The sequence below is a fragment of the Hemicordylus capensis genome, chromosome 6 (assembly GCF_027244095.1).
Source record: "Hemicordylus capensis ecotype Gifberg chromosome 6, rHemCap1.1.pri, whole genome shotgun sequence".
Classification (NCBI taxonomy): Eukaryota; Metazoa; Chordata; class Lepidosauria; order Squamata; family Cordylidae; genus Hemicordylus; species Hemicordylus capensis.
The window spans coordinates 27536808-27551481 of NC_069662.1; the positions used below are offsets into that span (position 1 = coordinate 27536808).

General features: G+C 45.9%; 1 protein-coding gene across 1 annotated transcript in view; it reads right to left on the reverse strand.

Annotated features, from left to right (window-relative positions):
- Positions 1-3276: 3276 nt before the first annotated feature.
- LOC128331036 (vomeronasal type-2 receptor 26-like) overlaps positions 3277-14674 on the reverse strand; it is a 46739-nt gene continuing 35341 nt past the window's right edge. Inside the window, exons 2-3 of the mRNA XM_053264401.1 lie at positions 5626-5752; positions 3277-4175 (exon numbers count right to left, since the gene is read on the reverse strand). Coding sequence (XP_053120376.1) covers positions 3277-4175; positions 5626-5752 — 1026 coding nt within the window. The remainder of the gene's footprint in view (positions 4176-5625; positions 5753-14674) is intronic.

Below are 14674 nucleotides of genomic sequence, written 5' to 3' on the forward strand. Positions count from 1 at the left end.
GCACAAGGAGGAAACACCGCTGCAGCGCAAGCGGCTGCAGCCAAGCTGGAGGTTTGCAAAAGACCAGCAATCCTGAAGCCGCCTGCAGCAGGGCAGACATTGGAGCCCTTGCCAGTCCCGCACTCTGGGGGCCGTTATTCCCACCCGTGACCCGCCCAAGTCGGCTCCGAGGCAGAATTTGGGTCCAGTCGCCTGGGGTAGTAGCTTGAGGCTGCATTCAATGCGTGGCGCTGTTAATTCCGGGGTGCCTGGCTCCAAGGGGTGAGCTGAGGACTATTCGGCGTGGCGTGTGTGGAGAAAGGGAGGTTTGATCGTCTTGGCATGGGAGCAAGTTGCCCCCCATGTCCCGGTCGCCTTAGTGAGGCTTTAGCTGTCGGAGCAGAAAAGGTGCCGTGCCTTCAGAGAGCCTTGTGGGTCTGTAGGGTTGCCTTTGTCCTCCTTGGCTGTGTGGAGAGGGAGCTTTTTGTCGGGCTTTTTTCAGCCACTTTCGCAGCAGCTGCCTGTGTGCTTCTGGAAGTGAATGGAACCTACGGAATGTTAAGTTTTCTCCCGTTCTTCTTTCCTTTAGAGGTGGGGAGGAAAAGCTCTCCTAGTCCACCTTTTGTTCCTCTTTGCTTTTTTCTTGGGGAAATACGTTTCAGCCCCCAAATAAAGTAGGATGTATGTTTTTTTGAAAAGAATTTTGAGGAAATAGCTTAAATAGAAGCAATGCTTTTTTCTAACTCTACATGAAGGTTTCACCTTGTCTCAGCAAGAAGGGACAGATTGGAAGCAAGGTTTCAGTGGCATTATTCAGTGACTACTACAGGTTTTGATTTCTTTAGCAAGCACAGAGTGTCTGGAAACTAGGGATGCACAAACCAGTTCAATGCTCTCCCCACCCCCACCCCAGCGCCTACCCGATCTTCCTTTTGAAGTCATTAAAAAAAAATTCTCAGCGGGGGTGGGGGCCATTTAAGAATCTTGTCTCAGGGCCCACTCCAACCTAGTTACGCCCCTGCTCTCTGGTATAGGCTTGAGGTAGAGTTTAGAACGTTTGTGTCAATCATCAGTTCTGAAGACTGGTCAGTTTGTATTTCTTACTGGATGCCTGAGATGAGGTTTAAACCTGTGTATCTGCAGGTCAAGAGGGGACAGCAATGACCTCGGAGGCCATTTCTGGCTCCCATTTTGAGGAGAGGAGACATTTTGTGGCTTGTTTTGCCTAAAACAAGAAGAAAAGAAAAGAGTTGCCCAGGCCAGCGAGCTCTTGTCCTCAGCTCTTGAAAAGACCAACAGCATGAGACAACAATGCTTTTAATCTTATGCCATGGGATGTGGTGATGGCCACCAGCTTGGATGGCTTTAAAAGCGGCTTAGACAGATTCATGGTGGACAGGTCCACCAGTGGGTACTAGTCTGGTGGCTGTGGGCCATCTCCAGCCTCAGAGGCACGATGCCTCTCAATACCAGTTGCAGGGGAGCAACAGAAGGAGAGAGGGCATGCACATACCTCTTGCCTGTGGGCTCAACAGAGGCATCTGGTGGGCCACTGTGTGAAACAGGATGCTGGACTAGATGGGCCATGTGCCAGATCCAGCAGGGCTGTTCTTATGTTCTTATGTTATTTCTTCTTTAATATACTAAACCGCTTTGGGTGCCTTTATCATGGCAGAAAGGTGGTATAAAAATGCAATCAATCAATCAATCAATAGGGAGACCATGATTTTTGGCCATTTTTAAAATGCTTGGGGGGAACTGCAGGACTGCTGGGGACTTGTGGAGTATGGTAGCAATAGCAATAGCAATAGCACTTACATTTATATACCGCTTTATAGCCAGAGCTCTCTAAGCGGTTTACAATGATTTAGCATATTGCCCCCAACATTCTGGGTACTCATTTTACCGACCTCGGAAGGATGGAAGGCTGAGTCAACCTTGAGCCCCTGGTCAGGATCGAACTTGTAACCTTCTGGTTACAGGGCGGCAGTTTTACCACTGCGCCACCAGGGGCTCTTTATAGGTAGGGCACTATACTGCACTTTCTCTGTGTTTTTGGTCCTTTTGGGGTCATTCCCCCCCCCCAGGAACCTAACCCCTGCAGAGCCAGTGCAGTACCAATTACTTGGTATTCACAGTTTTGGTATCGGCGGCACTAGCTGGGAACAGAAGTCCAGCAAGTACTGAGGTTTTCCTGGCCTACATATTGATTGTAATGGATTTTTAAGAGTGGGGTTTAAAAAAAAACAAAAAAACAACAACCTCGTAATGAGTGCAAAGGGAAGGGAAGGTATCTTTCCAAAGAGATTGCTAACAAAAGCATATGATTGGCAGGCTAGCAATAATATAGGAATCTCTGTACCTCACCCAAAGCACAGTAACTGGAAGGCAAGACCCAGACCATTTTACATAATAGATTGCAAACAGCCAGCTTGATATCTCTCTTCAAATCTATTCCACTCCTCCAAACCTGCTCAAAATAAGACAATTGCTATGTCAATACTGTTTTCTTAGCTTCCAGAAGCCCCCAAACAATTCTATATCTGACATTCTCAGAAATGTCAGAAATATCTGACATTTCCAAAAGAAGTTTTACACAATATATTTTATTCTTAGATTTCCAGTACAATAGGACCTTATACAAGTTGTATTGGCATTAACCCAAGGAGAGCTGGTCTTGTGGAAGAAAGCATAAACTGTCCTCTTTGCTAAGCAGGGTCTACACTGGTTGCATTTGAATGGGAGACCACATGTGAGCACTGTAAGATATCCCCCTTAGGGGATGGAGCTGCTCTGGGAAGAGCAGAAGGTTCCAAGTTCCCTCCCTGGCATCTCCAAGACAGGGCTGAGAAGAGACTCCTGCCTGCAACCTTGGAGAAGCCACTGCCAGTCTGTGAAGACAATACTGAGCTAGATAGACCAATGGTCTGACTCAGTATATGGCCACTTCCTATGTTCCTATGTTCCTATTAACCCAACATTTTCTGACATGCCCAGTGTTGGATCTGACAGCACTGTAGGATCAATCTGACTGCACAGCCTTAATAACTAATTTACAATGAGTTACTTCCTAGACCTTTCCTCATACACTGGTCATTCCTAAGAATATTGAAGCAAAACATTAACCATCTCATATTATACAAGTTTCAATGTTTTAGAAAGGAAAGTGATTCTTGGCTTTGAAGGGTAGACTAGACAGTGAAGAGCAGAGATGACTATAATGAGATTTTGTAGGTTTGTTTCCATCATAATTTAAGAATAATGCAAAAATAATCAACCAAAACTTTCAGAGACCTATTAATTTTTCCTTATTAGCTCCATCTTGGTGTTCAGATCAGGCCTCCAAATAATTATGTAGCATTTGGGGAAAAATATACAACTGAGTAATCCAGTACCAGAGGCCAAGATGGAGAAGATCTCAACTGCCACCATAGATTTACCTTTTGTGCTCAGGTAAGATGGAATAAAGGACAACCAAACACTGCAAAAGACCAACATGCTGAAAGTGATGAACTTGGCTTCATTGAAGCTGTCTGGCAACTTCCTGCCATAGAAAGCCACAGTGAAGCTGACAATAGCCAGAAAGCCAAGGTATCCCAGGACACAATAGAACATCCTGACTGAGCCTTCATTGCATTCCACGATGATTTCTTCAGGGAGAGAGTGCATGTCAAGATCTGGGAATGGAGGAGCAGTTGATAACCACATGGCACAAATGCTGGCTTGAACTAGGGAGCAAGAAAGGACAATGGAGCTGGCCAGCCTTTTCCCCACCCATTTCCTCATCCTGGTTCCTGGTCTAGTGGCCATGAAAGCCAGAATGACAGTGATGGTTTTTGCCAGTATGCAAGAAACAGCCACTGAGAAGATGATGCCAAAAGCTGTTTGTCGCAAATAGCAGGTCACTGGCTGAGGCCGGCCAATGAAGAGCAGGGAGCAAAGGAAGCAGAGCAATAGGGAGATGAGGAGGCAGTAAGTGAGGCCCCGGTTGTTGGCTTTGACAATGGGAGTGTTCTGGTTCTTGATGAAAACTCTTAGTACTAGAGCTGTGATCAGAGAAAAAGAAAGAGCTATGAAAACTAAAGCAATCCCCAAGGGTTCAGCAAAAGAGAGGAAGTTTGACATCTTGGGAAGGCATTGATCTTGGTTTCTGTTTGGATATTGACCTTCTGGGCATTTGAAACAGTCATCCATGTCTGGAAAATAGAACACATTTTCTATTATTCCTTCAATCATGCCATCATATCTCACAAGTACTCCATTCTCTGATGTTCATAAACTACATTTTTGAAATGTCGCTGTATTATAAAAGAAACAATGTATCATAAGCTAATAAAAAATAATGAGTTACTGTATCATGGATTTTCCCCAATGGAAAATCATGGATTTCCCCCAATGAAGATTAAGTAGGAAGGCAGAGTGGCAGTAATCTTGCCACTGTCATGCACACCTTGCTTGCTTACTTCTCTCTACTTGGGAATGCCCATAAAGCATGCTCTTTAACTTTATCTAGTTGAAAATGTGTCAAATAGACTGTTAGTGGAGGCTCAGTACAGTTACTCATTGTCTTCTGTGCTTTTCCTTCTACCCTGTATCTGGGGAAAATTCAAGCTGCTGTTGATTACTTTGAAAGCTGTAGCTGGCTTCAGGCCTGAATAATTTAAGTGCTGCCTCCCTGAGTAATTTAAAAGCTGCCTATATCAGGGGTTGATAAAACTGGCCCTCTTAACTGTTCTTGAAGTACAAATCCCATCATCCCTTGCCACAATTTATTGTGGCTGGGAAAGATGGGAGTTGTAGTTCAGAAATAAGTGGAGGGCCAATTTCCCCCATCCCTGTCCTATGCAAACCTGCCCATTATACAGCTCCTTGATCTGAAACTTTCTTTGTCAACAATAGATTTGGCAGTGACCTGGGAAAGGGCCTTCTCTGCAGTGGCTCCTAGATGTTGGGATGCTCTTCCCCTAGACATATGACAGATTCTTTCTCTTTCACTGTCAATTAAAAACATTTTTGTCAGGCACTAGCATAGAGGACATAGCTAAATTATGTTTCTGGGTCATGATTTTGTAGAGAAGTACAACATCTCAGTCGAGACATCAGGTCTCATGCCCTCATGGCGTGAACATCATGGGTAATTGAATTTACTTACTATTTTGAGCTTAGTTGAAGCTGCCACATCCATAACTAATGTAATATATGATGCAGTTGTCTAAAGATTGTCAGGGGGAAGGGAAGGACAAATGTGTCAAGTTTCATTATTTTTAAACTAGCTATACTTGCTATATCACTTTGAATTAGGAATATTTGTAGACCTTGTCTAATAGATCACATACCAAGTTTCAGGTTACTAGCTCAAAAATGTCATATTTAACAGCAATACAATCTTTAGGATTATACTGGCAAAACCTTGGTTTTTTGTTTGTTTGTTTTGCTACTCAGCTTAGTTACAGGGGCACTCCCATGCTCATTTAATGAGGAAGCTACTGGGTATTTTGTTGAAGACATTGACATTTAGGTATATATCACTCTAGGCATCTCTGTCATAAATGTTTTTCTCATTGTCCCTGTTCTGAGGAAATTAACTGGCAGAGAAAGAAAACCCATGATACAGAGTTGAATAGCATTGGACAATATTTCTCCTACCATTCTGGTCTGAAATCTTCCCATTTGGACATGGGACACAGTCGTAGCAACAAAATGGCTCCCCCTCCATCTTCTCTTTGCGGTAACCTGGAAGGCATTTGTCATTACACAGAGCAATGGGTAGTACCTATGATCAAAAAGAGTTAAATAAAATTGACTTCTGCCAGAGATGCTTTAGTTTCCCTGGTTCCTGACAGATGGTTCCAGACCTCTCCCAGTCCCCATGAGATCAGATTTTATACAATACCAAGGTCTCTACATTCTGCACATTTGGGGGGGAAACGCATATTTAAAAGTATACTTTGCAATGCATTATGACATTATCTATCTCAGAAGAAAACACATGAAAATGCTTGACAATTATCTAAATTCAGATATGGAATAACAATAATCTGGGGAGATTTATCAGGAGAGAGCACAATGGACATCAAAGGAAAACAGGCAACGTTCAGATGGACTGAGAACAGAGAGTCATCCATTCATTGCTCTCTAACAAAATAAAAACTCTATACAGGTAGTTCTGAAGTTTCATTTCCTCTGGGAGAAGGTAGGGAGGGATATAATCAAATAGGAGCAACCACAACCTACTGGATTTTAGAAATCCAACAGTGAGGAGAAAAGGTAAACACAGGCTTTGAATAACTGGGATAAACAGTTTCAGAGAAGCCAGGAAAATATCCACACAAATTTCTCCTTGTGTAGATATATTAGGCCTCTACACAGACAAAAATATTGTAATGGATCAGATCTGATCCAATATGATAGTTATTTGTATCAAGTCTTTTGGCCCTTAAAAATACTGGTATCATTATTGGATTTCCAATCAGAAATTCAATTAAAATATCAGTTAGAATCCCAATACAAGTCTAGAAGGAAATACAAAAAATGCGGGGGTGGGGCGTGGGATTGGCTGGTCAAACACATAGTGGAGGATGGCAGGACTCTATGTATTTAATTTCAAGTGAATGCAGCCATCCTGGTTCTTACATTGATAAGCAAATACACACAGACAGACACATAAAGGTCTCACAGTTTGCAAGCCCATTAACAGCTTGGCTCTCTTTGACTCAAGGCTCTTCCTGACTCTATGAGGTTTCATTCCCTATACTTTCCATTGGGAGAGTATGTCTACAATTTCTGGGACATTAATTAATTTTTCAGGGAGGTTGGAATTCCCCCCCCCCCTTTTCCCCCCTTTCTTTTTCTTTTTTGGCAGTCTGGATGTCTACAAAACCTACAAAAACCTACAAAAATGGCATGTTTCTGTCTTTCATGGTGTGGTCTGGGAGTTTTGTGTCAGTAAATAAATGAGTTAGGCCAAAGCAGGTATTTATATTTATAGAAGTACAGTACAAGTATTTTTAAGCCCGTTTCAATAACAGGCTCTAGTGGGGGGGGGGTGCTGCTCTCGGCCTCACCTTGGGCTGCCAGCGGGCCCAGTTCCCCGGACTTGGGGTGGTTTTGTGTCTGCATAGGGGTGGTGGGTTCTATTTAGAGCTGGGGGGCTTTACTTACCCCTCCCGCGCTTGAAGCCCCCTGCTGCTGCCGCCCCCTTAAGTCTCGGCCCGGACCGACCGGGCGCTCTACAAACAGGTGGGCGGCGCGGCAGCGGGATGTACTCCCGCCCGCCCCATTCCCTGCCGTGTCTCTGCTCTGCAAAAGTGTTTTGGAAGCACACGCAGAAGGCTTCCTTCCAAAACGCTTTTGCAGAGCAGAGACACGGCAGGGAAGGGGGCGGGCGTACATCCCACTGCCACACCGCCCACCCGTTTGTAGAGCGCCCGGTCGGTCCGGGGCACTGGATCAGGCCCCGCTGGATCAGGGCCCCCCCTTCTTCCTCCTTTCGGCCGCCAGCGGGGCCATTTTTCACGGCAGCCGCTGCCGCCGCCAGCAGGACCATTTTTCTCGGCAGCGGCGGCCGCCGCCAGTAGAAACAGTTTTCTCAGCGGTGGCCGCCGCCGCCAGCAGGGCCAGTCTTCTCGGCGGTGGCCGCCGCCGTGAGCGGGGCCAGGCTTCTCCGGCAGCAGGGCCAGTCCTTCCTGCCACCGCCGCCTTTCCCTGCTCAGAGCCAACATGGCCGCCCGTCTCTGGGCAGCCGTATCTTTTTGGCCCGATCTGGGCAAGCGCTCCGCTCTGCTCCGCACATGCCCAGAACGGGCCAAAAAGACACGGGCGCATGGGAACACGCCCTAGCCTTTTATTATATAGGATACGGTAGAGTGCTTGCAGTTTACAAGCTGGCCTCAAGGGGGCATCTGTTTTCATGTATTTCAATAAGTTCTCATTGCCCATTGTTTCCAGTGGGAGAGTTTGGTTTTTCTGGCAAAGTAAAAAATATTTCTGGGGTTTTGTTTTTGTTTTGCGGTTTTTTTGGTTTTTTGTTTGTTTGTTGTTGTGGTGGTGGTGGTGGTATGGGGGAAGTCTGGAATAGGGATGTCCCATGAATGTTTTGTGCAGGCATGGTGAGGTGAGGAACGGTTCCCTTAAGAAGTAGGTAAGCAGTTCCTTACCGGCTTTGCTACTTTTCCAGATGTAGTGCTCATTCTTGCAAAGGCCATGGCAGCTGACGCACTGCTCCCTACAGCCTGCATGTGCCAACGATACATGCACAGACTGCAGGGAACAGCACTGCAGCCAACGTGGCCGCTGCTAGAGAGAGTGCTGCTCCTCTCTCTAGTGGGGTGGCAGCAGAGCAGGTAAGGACCTGCTTACATGCTTCTTAAGGGAGCAGCTCACTGCCCCACTGAACCGGTTTGGCTGTGGGGGCCCAAGCTGGTTTGGCACTTCCCAAAGGATGCACTGAACGGGCTCGTGCACATCCCTAGTCTGGAATCCACCTGCAAAATCTACATATCGTGGTTTGGTCTGGGAGTTTTAGGTCAGTGAGTTAGGGAGGCCAAAGCAGCATTACATTATAGGTAGTTACAGTAAAGTGTTTGAAGTTTGCAAGTCATCTTCCAGGGGGCTTCTGTGATGATACTCTTTGTGTAGCTTAATAAAGTCTCACTGCCCTTTGATTGATCTGGGAGTTTCATGTCAATGAGTGAGTGAGTGAGTGAGTGAGTGAGTCCAAAGCCACACACACACACACACACACACAGAGAGAGCCCATTCTCAAAATTGAAGAATGGGCTTGGATGAGGTGAGTGGAGGAAACCGCGGAAATTGAGCCAGCTTGGTGCAGTGGTTAGAGTGCTGGACTAGGACCAGGGAGACCTGAGTTCGAATCCCCATTCAGCCATGATACTTGCTGGGTGACTCTGGGCCAGTCACGTATCTCTCAGCCTAACCTACTTCACAGGGTTGTTGTGAGGAGAAACCAAAGTATGTATTACAACACTCTGGGCTCTTGGGAGGAAGAGTGGGATATAAATGTAAAAATAAATAAATAAGTAAGTAAATAAATAAATAAAAGTTTACCTCCCTCGCAGATGATTCCATCCATATTGCTGGGTGGCCAGATTGGCCGCCCAGATGATTGTTGGCTTCCGCCGGTAGCAGGGAGGGAGCCGAGAGGTTTAGGGGCCGCAAGGCCCCCGGGAATTCCATAATGGACTGCATGAGTGTGTGGTGCATTATGGGGAGCCTCCTGAAGTCAGTCGGGAGGCTACTTATGTGTAGGTGCCATGTGAAGCCATGCGGCATGGACGCATGAGCATTTAATGTGCTTTATGTACGCCCTCTAATACCAAATCCTGGGCTAAGTGGTGGGTTTCCTAAGCAGGCTTGTCATGGAGCCACCACTGGGAGTTGGGCAGCTCCCAGCTGGAGAGAGAGAGAGAGAGAGAGAGAGAGAGAGAGAGAGAGAACGAGAGAACTGCGCTGGACTTCCTTAACCCGGTTTTCAGTGTGTGTGTGAATAGTTTCAGTGTGTGTGTGTAACAAACAGCATAACTGATAGAGACATGCTGGTTTATCAGGTGGCTTCCAGACCTTGCCCAGTCTCACAGAAAAATTCATTACTTTTCCAGAAAAACTGGACATGTGGGCATGCAAATAGCAAACCCTAAGCTGTATCTTTAATATAAAGCTGATTTGAGCTCACTCACTCACTGACATGAAACTTCCAGACCAAACCGCAAAAGATAGAGACATGCCATTTTTGAAGGTAGGTTCCAGACCTCACCCAGACTACCAAAACAAACCTAACCCCCCACCCCCACCCCAATAATTCATTACCTTCCTGGAAAAACTGGGCAGGGGGCTACTCTTCCATTGGAAACCATGGGGAATGAGAACTCATTGAGATACATGAAGACCATGGTCACAGATGCCCCTTTAGACGATGGCATGCAAACTGCAAGTCTTTTGCTCTATCTATCTATAAACATATAAGCTGCTTTGGCCTCACTCACTCACATTAAATTCTCAGACCATCCAGCAAAGAGAGAAACATTCAGGTTTTTTGCAAAAAGGTCCCATATCTCACCCAGACTACCAAGAACAATCCCCACACCCTAGATAGATAGATAGATAGATAGATAGATAGATAGATAGATAGATAGATAGATAGATACACACACACACACACATATAAATATAACCCACCCACCCACCCCCGGGAAATGCAAGAAAAACTCCCATTGGAAGCATGGGGAATGAAGAGTCACAGAGAGAAAAGAAATTAATATTTTTGAACGACAAGCCCTCACAGACACTGAATAGAATCAAAGAGATATAAGACATTCTTTGCAAGCCCTTTTACTAGTTTTACCTAACTATCTACCATTAATTATACAAAAGGGATGTGACTCAGGTGTTCATTGCTACTGAATGGAATTCCTGAGCAACAAGGGGTTGATATCTGAACATGTTCCCATTTAGCTTTGAACCGTAGGACCTATAATGGTATCCCACCTCATTAAACATACTGTGCCATGTGATGGACTCTTCATTAATCATCAGTTTTCGGCGTGGTAAATCCTGTGGATGCATCCTTCCTACTTTCACTCTTAAGAGGGATTGATTTGGGAAAGTAACCCAGTTGATAATATCAAATCCAGCCACTAATTCACCCTTCCCATCAAAGGACACTGTGTCTCCAGCACTATTGTTAAATGAGATCCTCTTCAAGGAAGAGAGAAGCTAAATTGAAAGAGCAAAAGACAGATTTTAAGGAAGGAAAAGAAAGGGAAACTGGTGATTTTGATCCTTCACTCCAATATTTACAAATATTTTTAAATGTCTGATTTCCTTTCTCTACAGATAAAGCCATAAAATAAATGAAACAACATCAGAAGTCAGAAAATAGCTGCTCCTCAACCTATTTCACAGGTCAAACATTTTGAATGGGAAGGCTACTCTGGGAAGAGCAGACACAGCTGAGAAGGTGAGCAAGCCTTTCTAAACATCTAGCCTTTTCCCCTTCAAACAACCTAACAGGAAGAGGGGAGTTTTGCAGGGGCTGTTTCTCTTTAAGGGGTAGTTCTTAGTCTCTCTATCTCTGTGTGTGTGTGTTACTTGTTAGGGTTAAGATATCACAGGGCTAGGAGTTCTTACCTAACTGCAGTGTTTACTTAGAGGCTGCTTGGAGGGGCTGGAGTTAGCTAGGGCTGGGAGAGGCCCCACATTCCTTTCCTTTGACTCACATCCTGTGTGACAGTTGGAAGGCTACTCTACATATGAGGTGAAGGCCTGAGAGCATAGCGAACAGAGCATAGTGGACAGGGATAGCAAACAGGATGTAGGAGTTTTGCAGGAATTTAGCGGGAAGTGTGCGGGGGAGCCTGGAACAAGCCCCTGCGATTACAAGGATCACAAGGAGCCTGGTGGAGAAGAGGATGTAAGTACATATACCTTCCTCGTATCCCTCATATTCTTGGGAAAGGCTGTTTGGACAGTTAAATAGTTGACCATTACAGCTGAGACCTATCCTAATAAACTATCTAATAAACAGACAATAAGCTCCCTAAATACTGTAAACAGCCAACTAAAACAGTATGAAGATAGGTCAGCAGGGGAAGGGGCACTTCCCAGTGTATTGCACAGAGTGCCACATGTATGACTATTTGCCCCATGGTCAGAAGTCATGGGTGTGTGCTCGGTGCAGGGAGCTACTGGCTCTCAGGGAACAAATCTGTTCCCTTGAGACCAAGGTGGCGGATCTGGAGAAGCTCAGAGAGACAGAGAGGCATGTGGACAAGACCTTCAGGGATGTGATAGAGGCATCCCACTCCAGGGCTGGTAGCTCCTCTGCTGTCAGGGAGAATAAAGGTCTTGGGCAAGGAGGACATCGGTCTGAGGAAGAGGGAAATGCTCCTTTAGAAGGAACCCCTTCCGTTGATGATGAGCCCATATCCTCTCGCACAGGGGATACTCCTCTGGGGGGTGGGGGCCTCCTTGTAGTTGGTGATTCGATCATTAGAGGGATAGAGAGATGGGTTTGTGACCCGCATGTTGACCGCACGGTGACTTGCCAGCTTGGTGCAAAGGTTGCGGACATTACACAGTGTCTAGACAGGCTCCTAGGCAGTGCTGGGTAGGAGACAGCTGTCGTTGAACACGTCGGCACCAATGATGTGGGGAAATGCAGTCGGGAGGTCCTGGAAGCCAAATTTAGGCTGATAGGTAGCATTTTGAAGTCCAGGAACCCCAAGGTAGCATTCTCAGAAATGCTACCTGTTCCACGCGCAAGTACAGTGAGACAGGCAGAGCTGAGGGGTTTCAATGCATGGATGAGACATTGGTGCCAGGAGGAGGGGTTTAGATTTGTTAGGCACTGGGAAACATTTGGGGGCAAGCAAGGCCTGTACAAAATGGACGGGCTGCACTTGAACCAAGATGGAACCAGACTGCTGGCGCTTAAAATCAAAAAGGTTGCAGAGCAGCTTTTAAAATGACACTTGGGGAACAGCCAATGGGAGCTGGGCAGTATCCCGTTTGGCAAAAGCCATCCTTTAAAGTGCGAGGGTACAAAGAATTCAGATAAAACAGAAGGGGACAGAGCAGAACCGCATAAAGAGCAAACGGGAGCCTGTGCCAGCAGGTCAAAGAGTCAAAAGAGTAGCATACATCCGGGGAGAGATTCAGCATATAGGTGCTTATGTGCCAATGCCAGAAGCATCTGAGCCAAGATGGGTGAGCTGGAGTGCTTGGTTGCTAACGCAGAAATAGATATAGTGGGCATAACAGAAACATGGTGGAACAGTGAGAACCAGTGGGACACTGTTATCCCTGGGTATAAACTCTATAGAAAGGACAGGGAGGGGCGCCTTGGAGGAGGGGTAGCACAGTATGTTAAAGAAGGGATAGAATCTAACAAGCTAGAAAACCTAGGTGGACTGGAGTCCTCCACAGAAACCCTGTGGGTGACTATACAAGGCCGGAAAGGGAACGTGCTACTGGGGACGTGCTATTGCCCTCCGGATCATAATGCCGACAGTGACTGGGAGTTGCAGGAGGAAATCAGGGCGGCGTCAAGGAGAGGCAGGGCTGTAATTATGGGTGATTTCAACTACCCACACATAGACTAGGTAAATTCACATTCAAGTCAGGACAAAGAGGTCAAATTTCTAGATACGCTAAATGACTGTGCCTTAGAACAGTTGGTCATGGAACCAACCAGAGAGAAGGTGACCTTGGATCTAATTCTGAGTGACACCCAGGACCTGGTGCGTGACGTCAGTGCCATCAACCCTTTAGGGAACAGTGACCACAGTGCCATCAAATTCAGCATACATGCAGGGAGAGAATGTCTAACACAGGATGTCTAACACAGACATTTGTACTTTCAGAAGAGGAAACTTCTCCAAAATGAGGAGTGTGGTGAAAAGAAAGCTGAGGGGGGAAATCAGGAGAGTCACTTCGCTCCAGAATGCATGGAGTTTACTCAAAACCACAATACTAGAAGCCCAGTTAGATTGTATACCCAAAAGGAGGAAAGGTACCACTAAGTCCAGGAGGATGCCAGCATGGCTAACGGGTACTGTCAAGGAAGCCATAAAAGGGAAGAAGACTTCCTTCCGAAATTGGAAGGCCTGTCCAAACGAAGAGAACAGAAAGGAACACAAACTCTGGCAAAAGAAATGCAAGGTGACAATGAGGGAGGCAAAAAGAGAGTTTGAGGAACATTCAGCCAAAAGTATCAAGGGGAATAACAAAAACTTCTTTAAGTACATCAGAAGCAGGAAACCTGCCAGGGAGGCTGTTGGACCATTAGACAATGAGGGAGTGAAAGGGATTATTAAGGAGGATATGGAGGTTGCAGAGAAGCTGAATGAGTGCTTTGCGTCTGTCTTCACGGCAGAGGATACTGAGCATATACCTGTTCCTGAACCAGGCTTTTTAGGGATGGAGGCTAGAGAGCTGAGTCAGATAGAAGTGACAAGGGATGATGTACTAAACTGTCTGGAAAAACTGAAAGCTAACAAATCACCAGGGCCGGATGGCATCCATCCAAGAGTCCTCAAAGAACTCAAATGTGAAATTGCCGACCTCCTTGCTAAAATATTTAACTTATCCCTGAAATCGGGCTCTGTACCAGAGGACTGGAGAGTAGCAAATGTAACACGGATTTTCAAGAAGGGATCCACGGGCGATCCGGGAAATTGATGGAAAGCGTCCTCAAGGATAAAATTGTAAAGCACCTAGAAGAACAGGCCCTGCTGGGAGTGAGTCAGCATGGCTTCCACAAAGGTAAATCTTGCCTCACCAACCTTTTGGACTTCTTTGAGAGTGTCAACGAGTGTGTGGATCAAGGTGATCCAGTTGACATAGTCTACCTGGACTTCCAAAAAGCTTTTGAAAAAGTTCCTCATCAAAGACTCCTGAGGAAACTTAGCGGTCATGGGATAAGGGGACAAGTACATGTGTGGATTGCTAACTGGTTGAAAGACAGGAAACAGAGGGTAGGTATAAATGGAGAGTTTTCACAATGGAGGGAAGTAAGAAGTGGGGTCCCCCAGGGATCTGTACTGGGACTGGTGCTTTTCAATTTATTCATAAATGATCTAGAAGCAGGGGTAAGCAGCGATGTGGCCAGATTTGCAGATGATACCAAACTCTTCCGGGTAGTGAAATCCAAAATGGATTGTGAGCAGCTCCAAAAGGA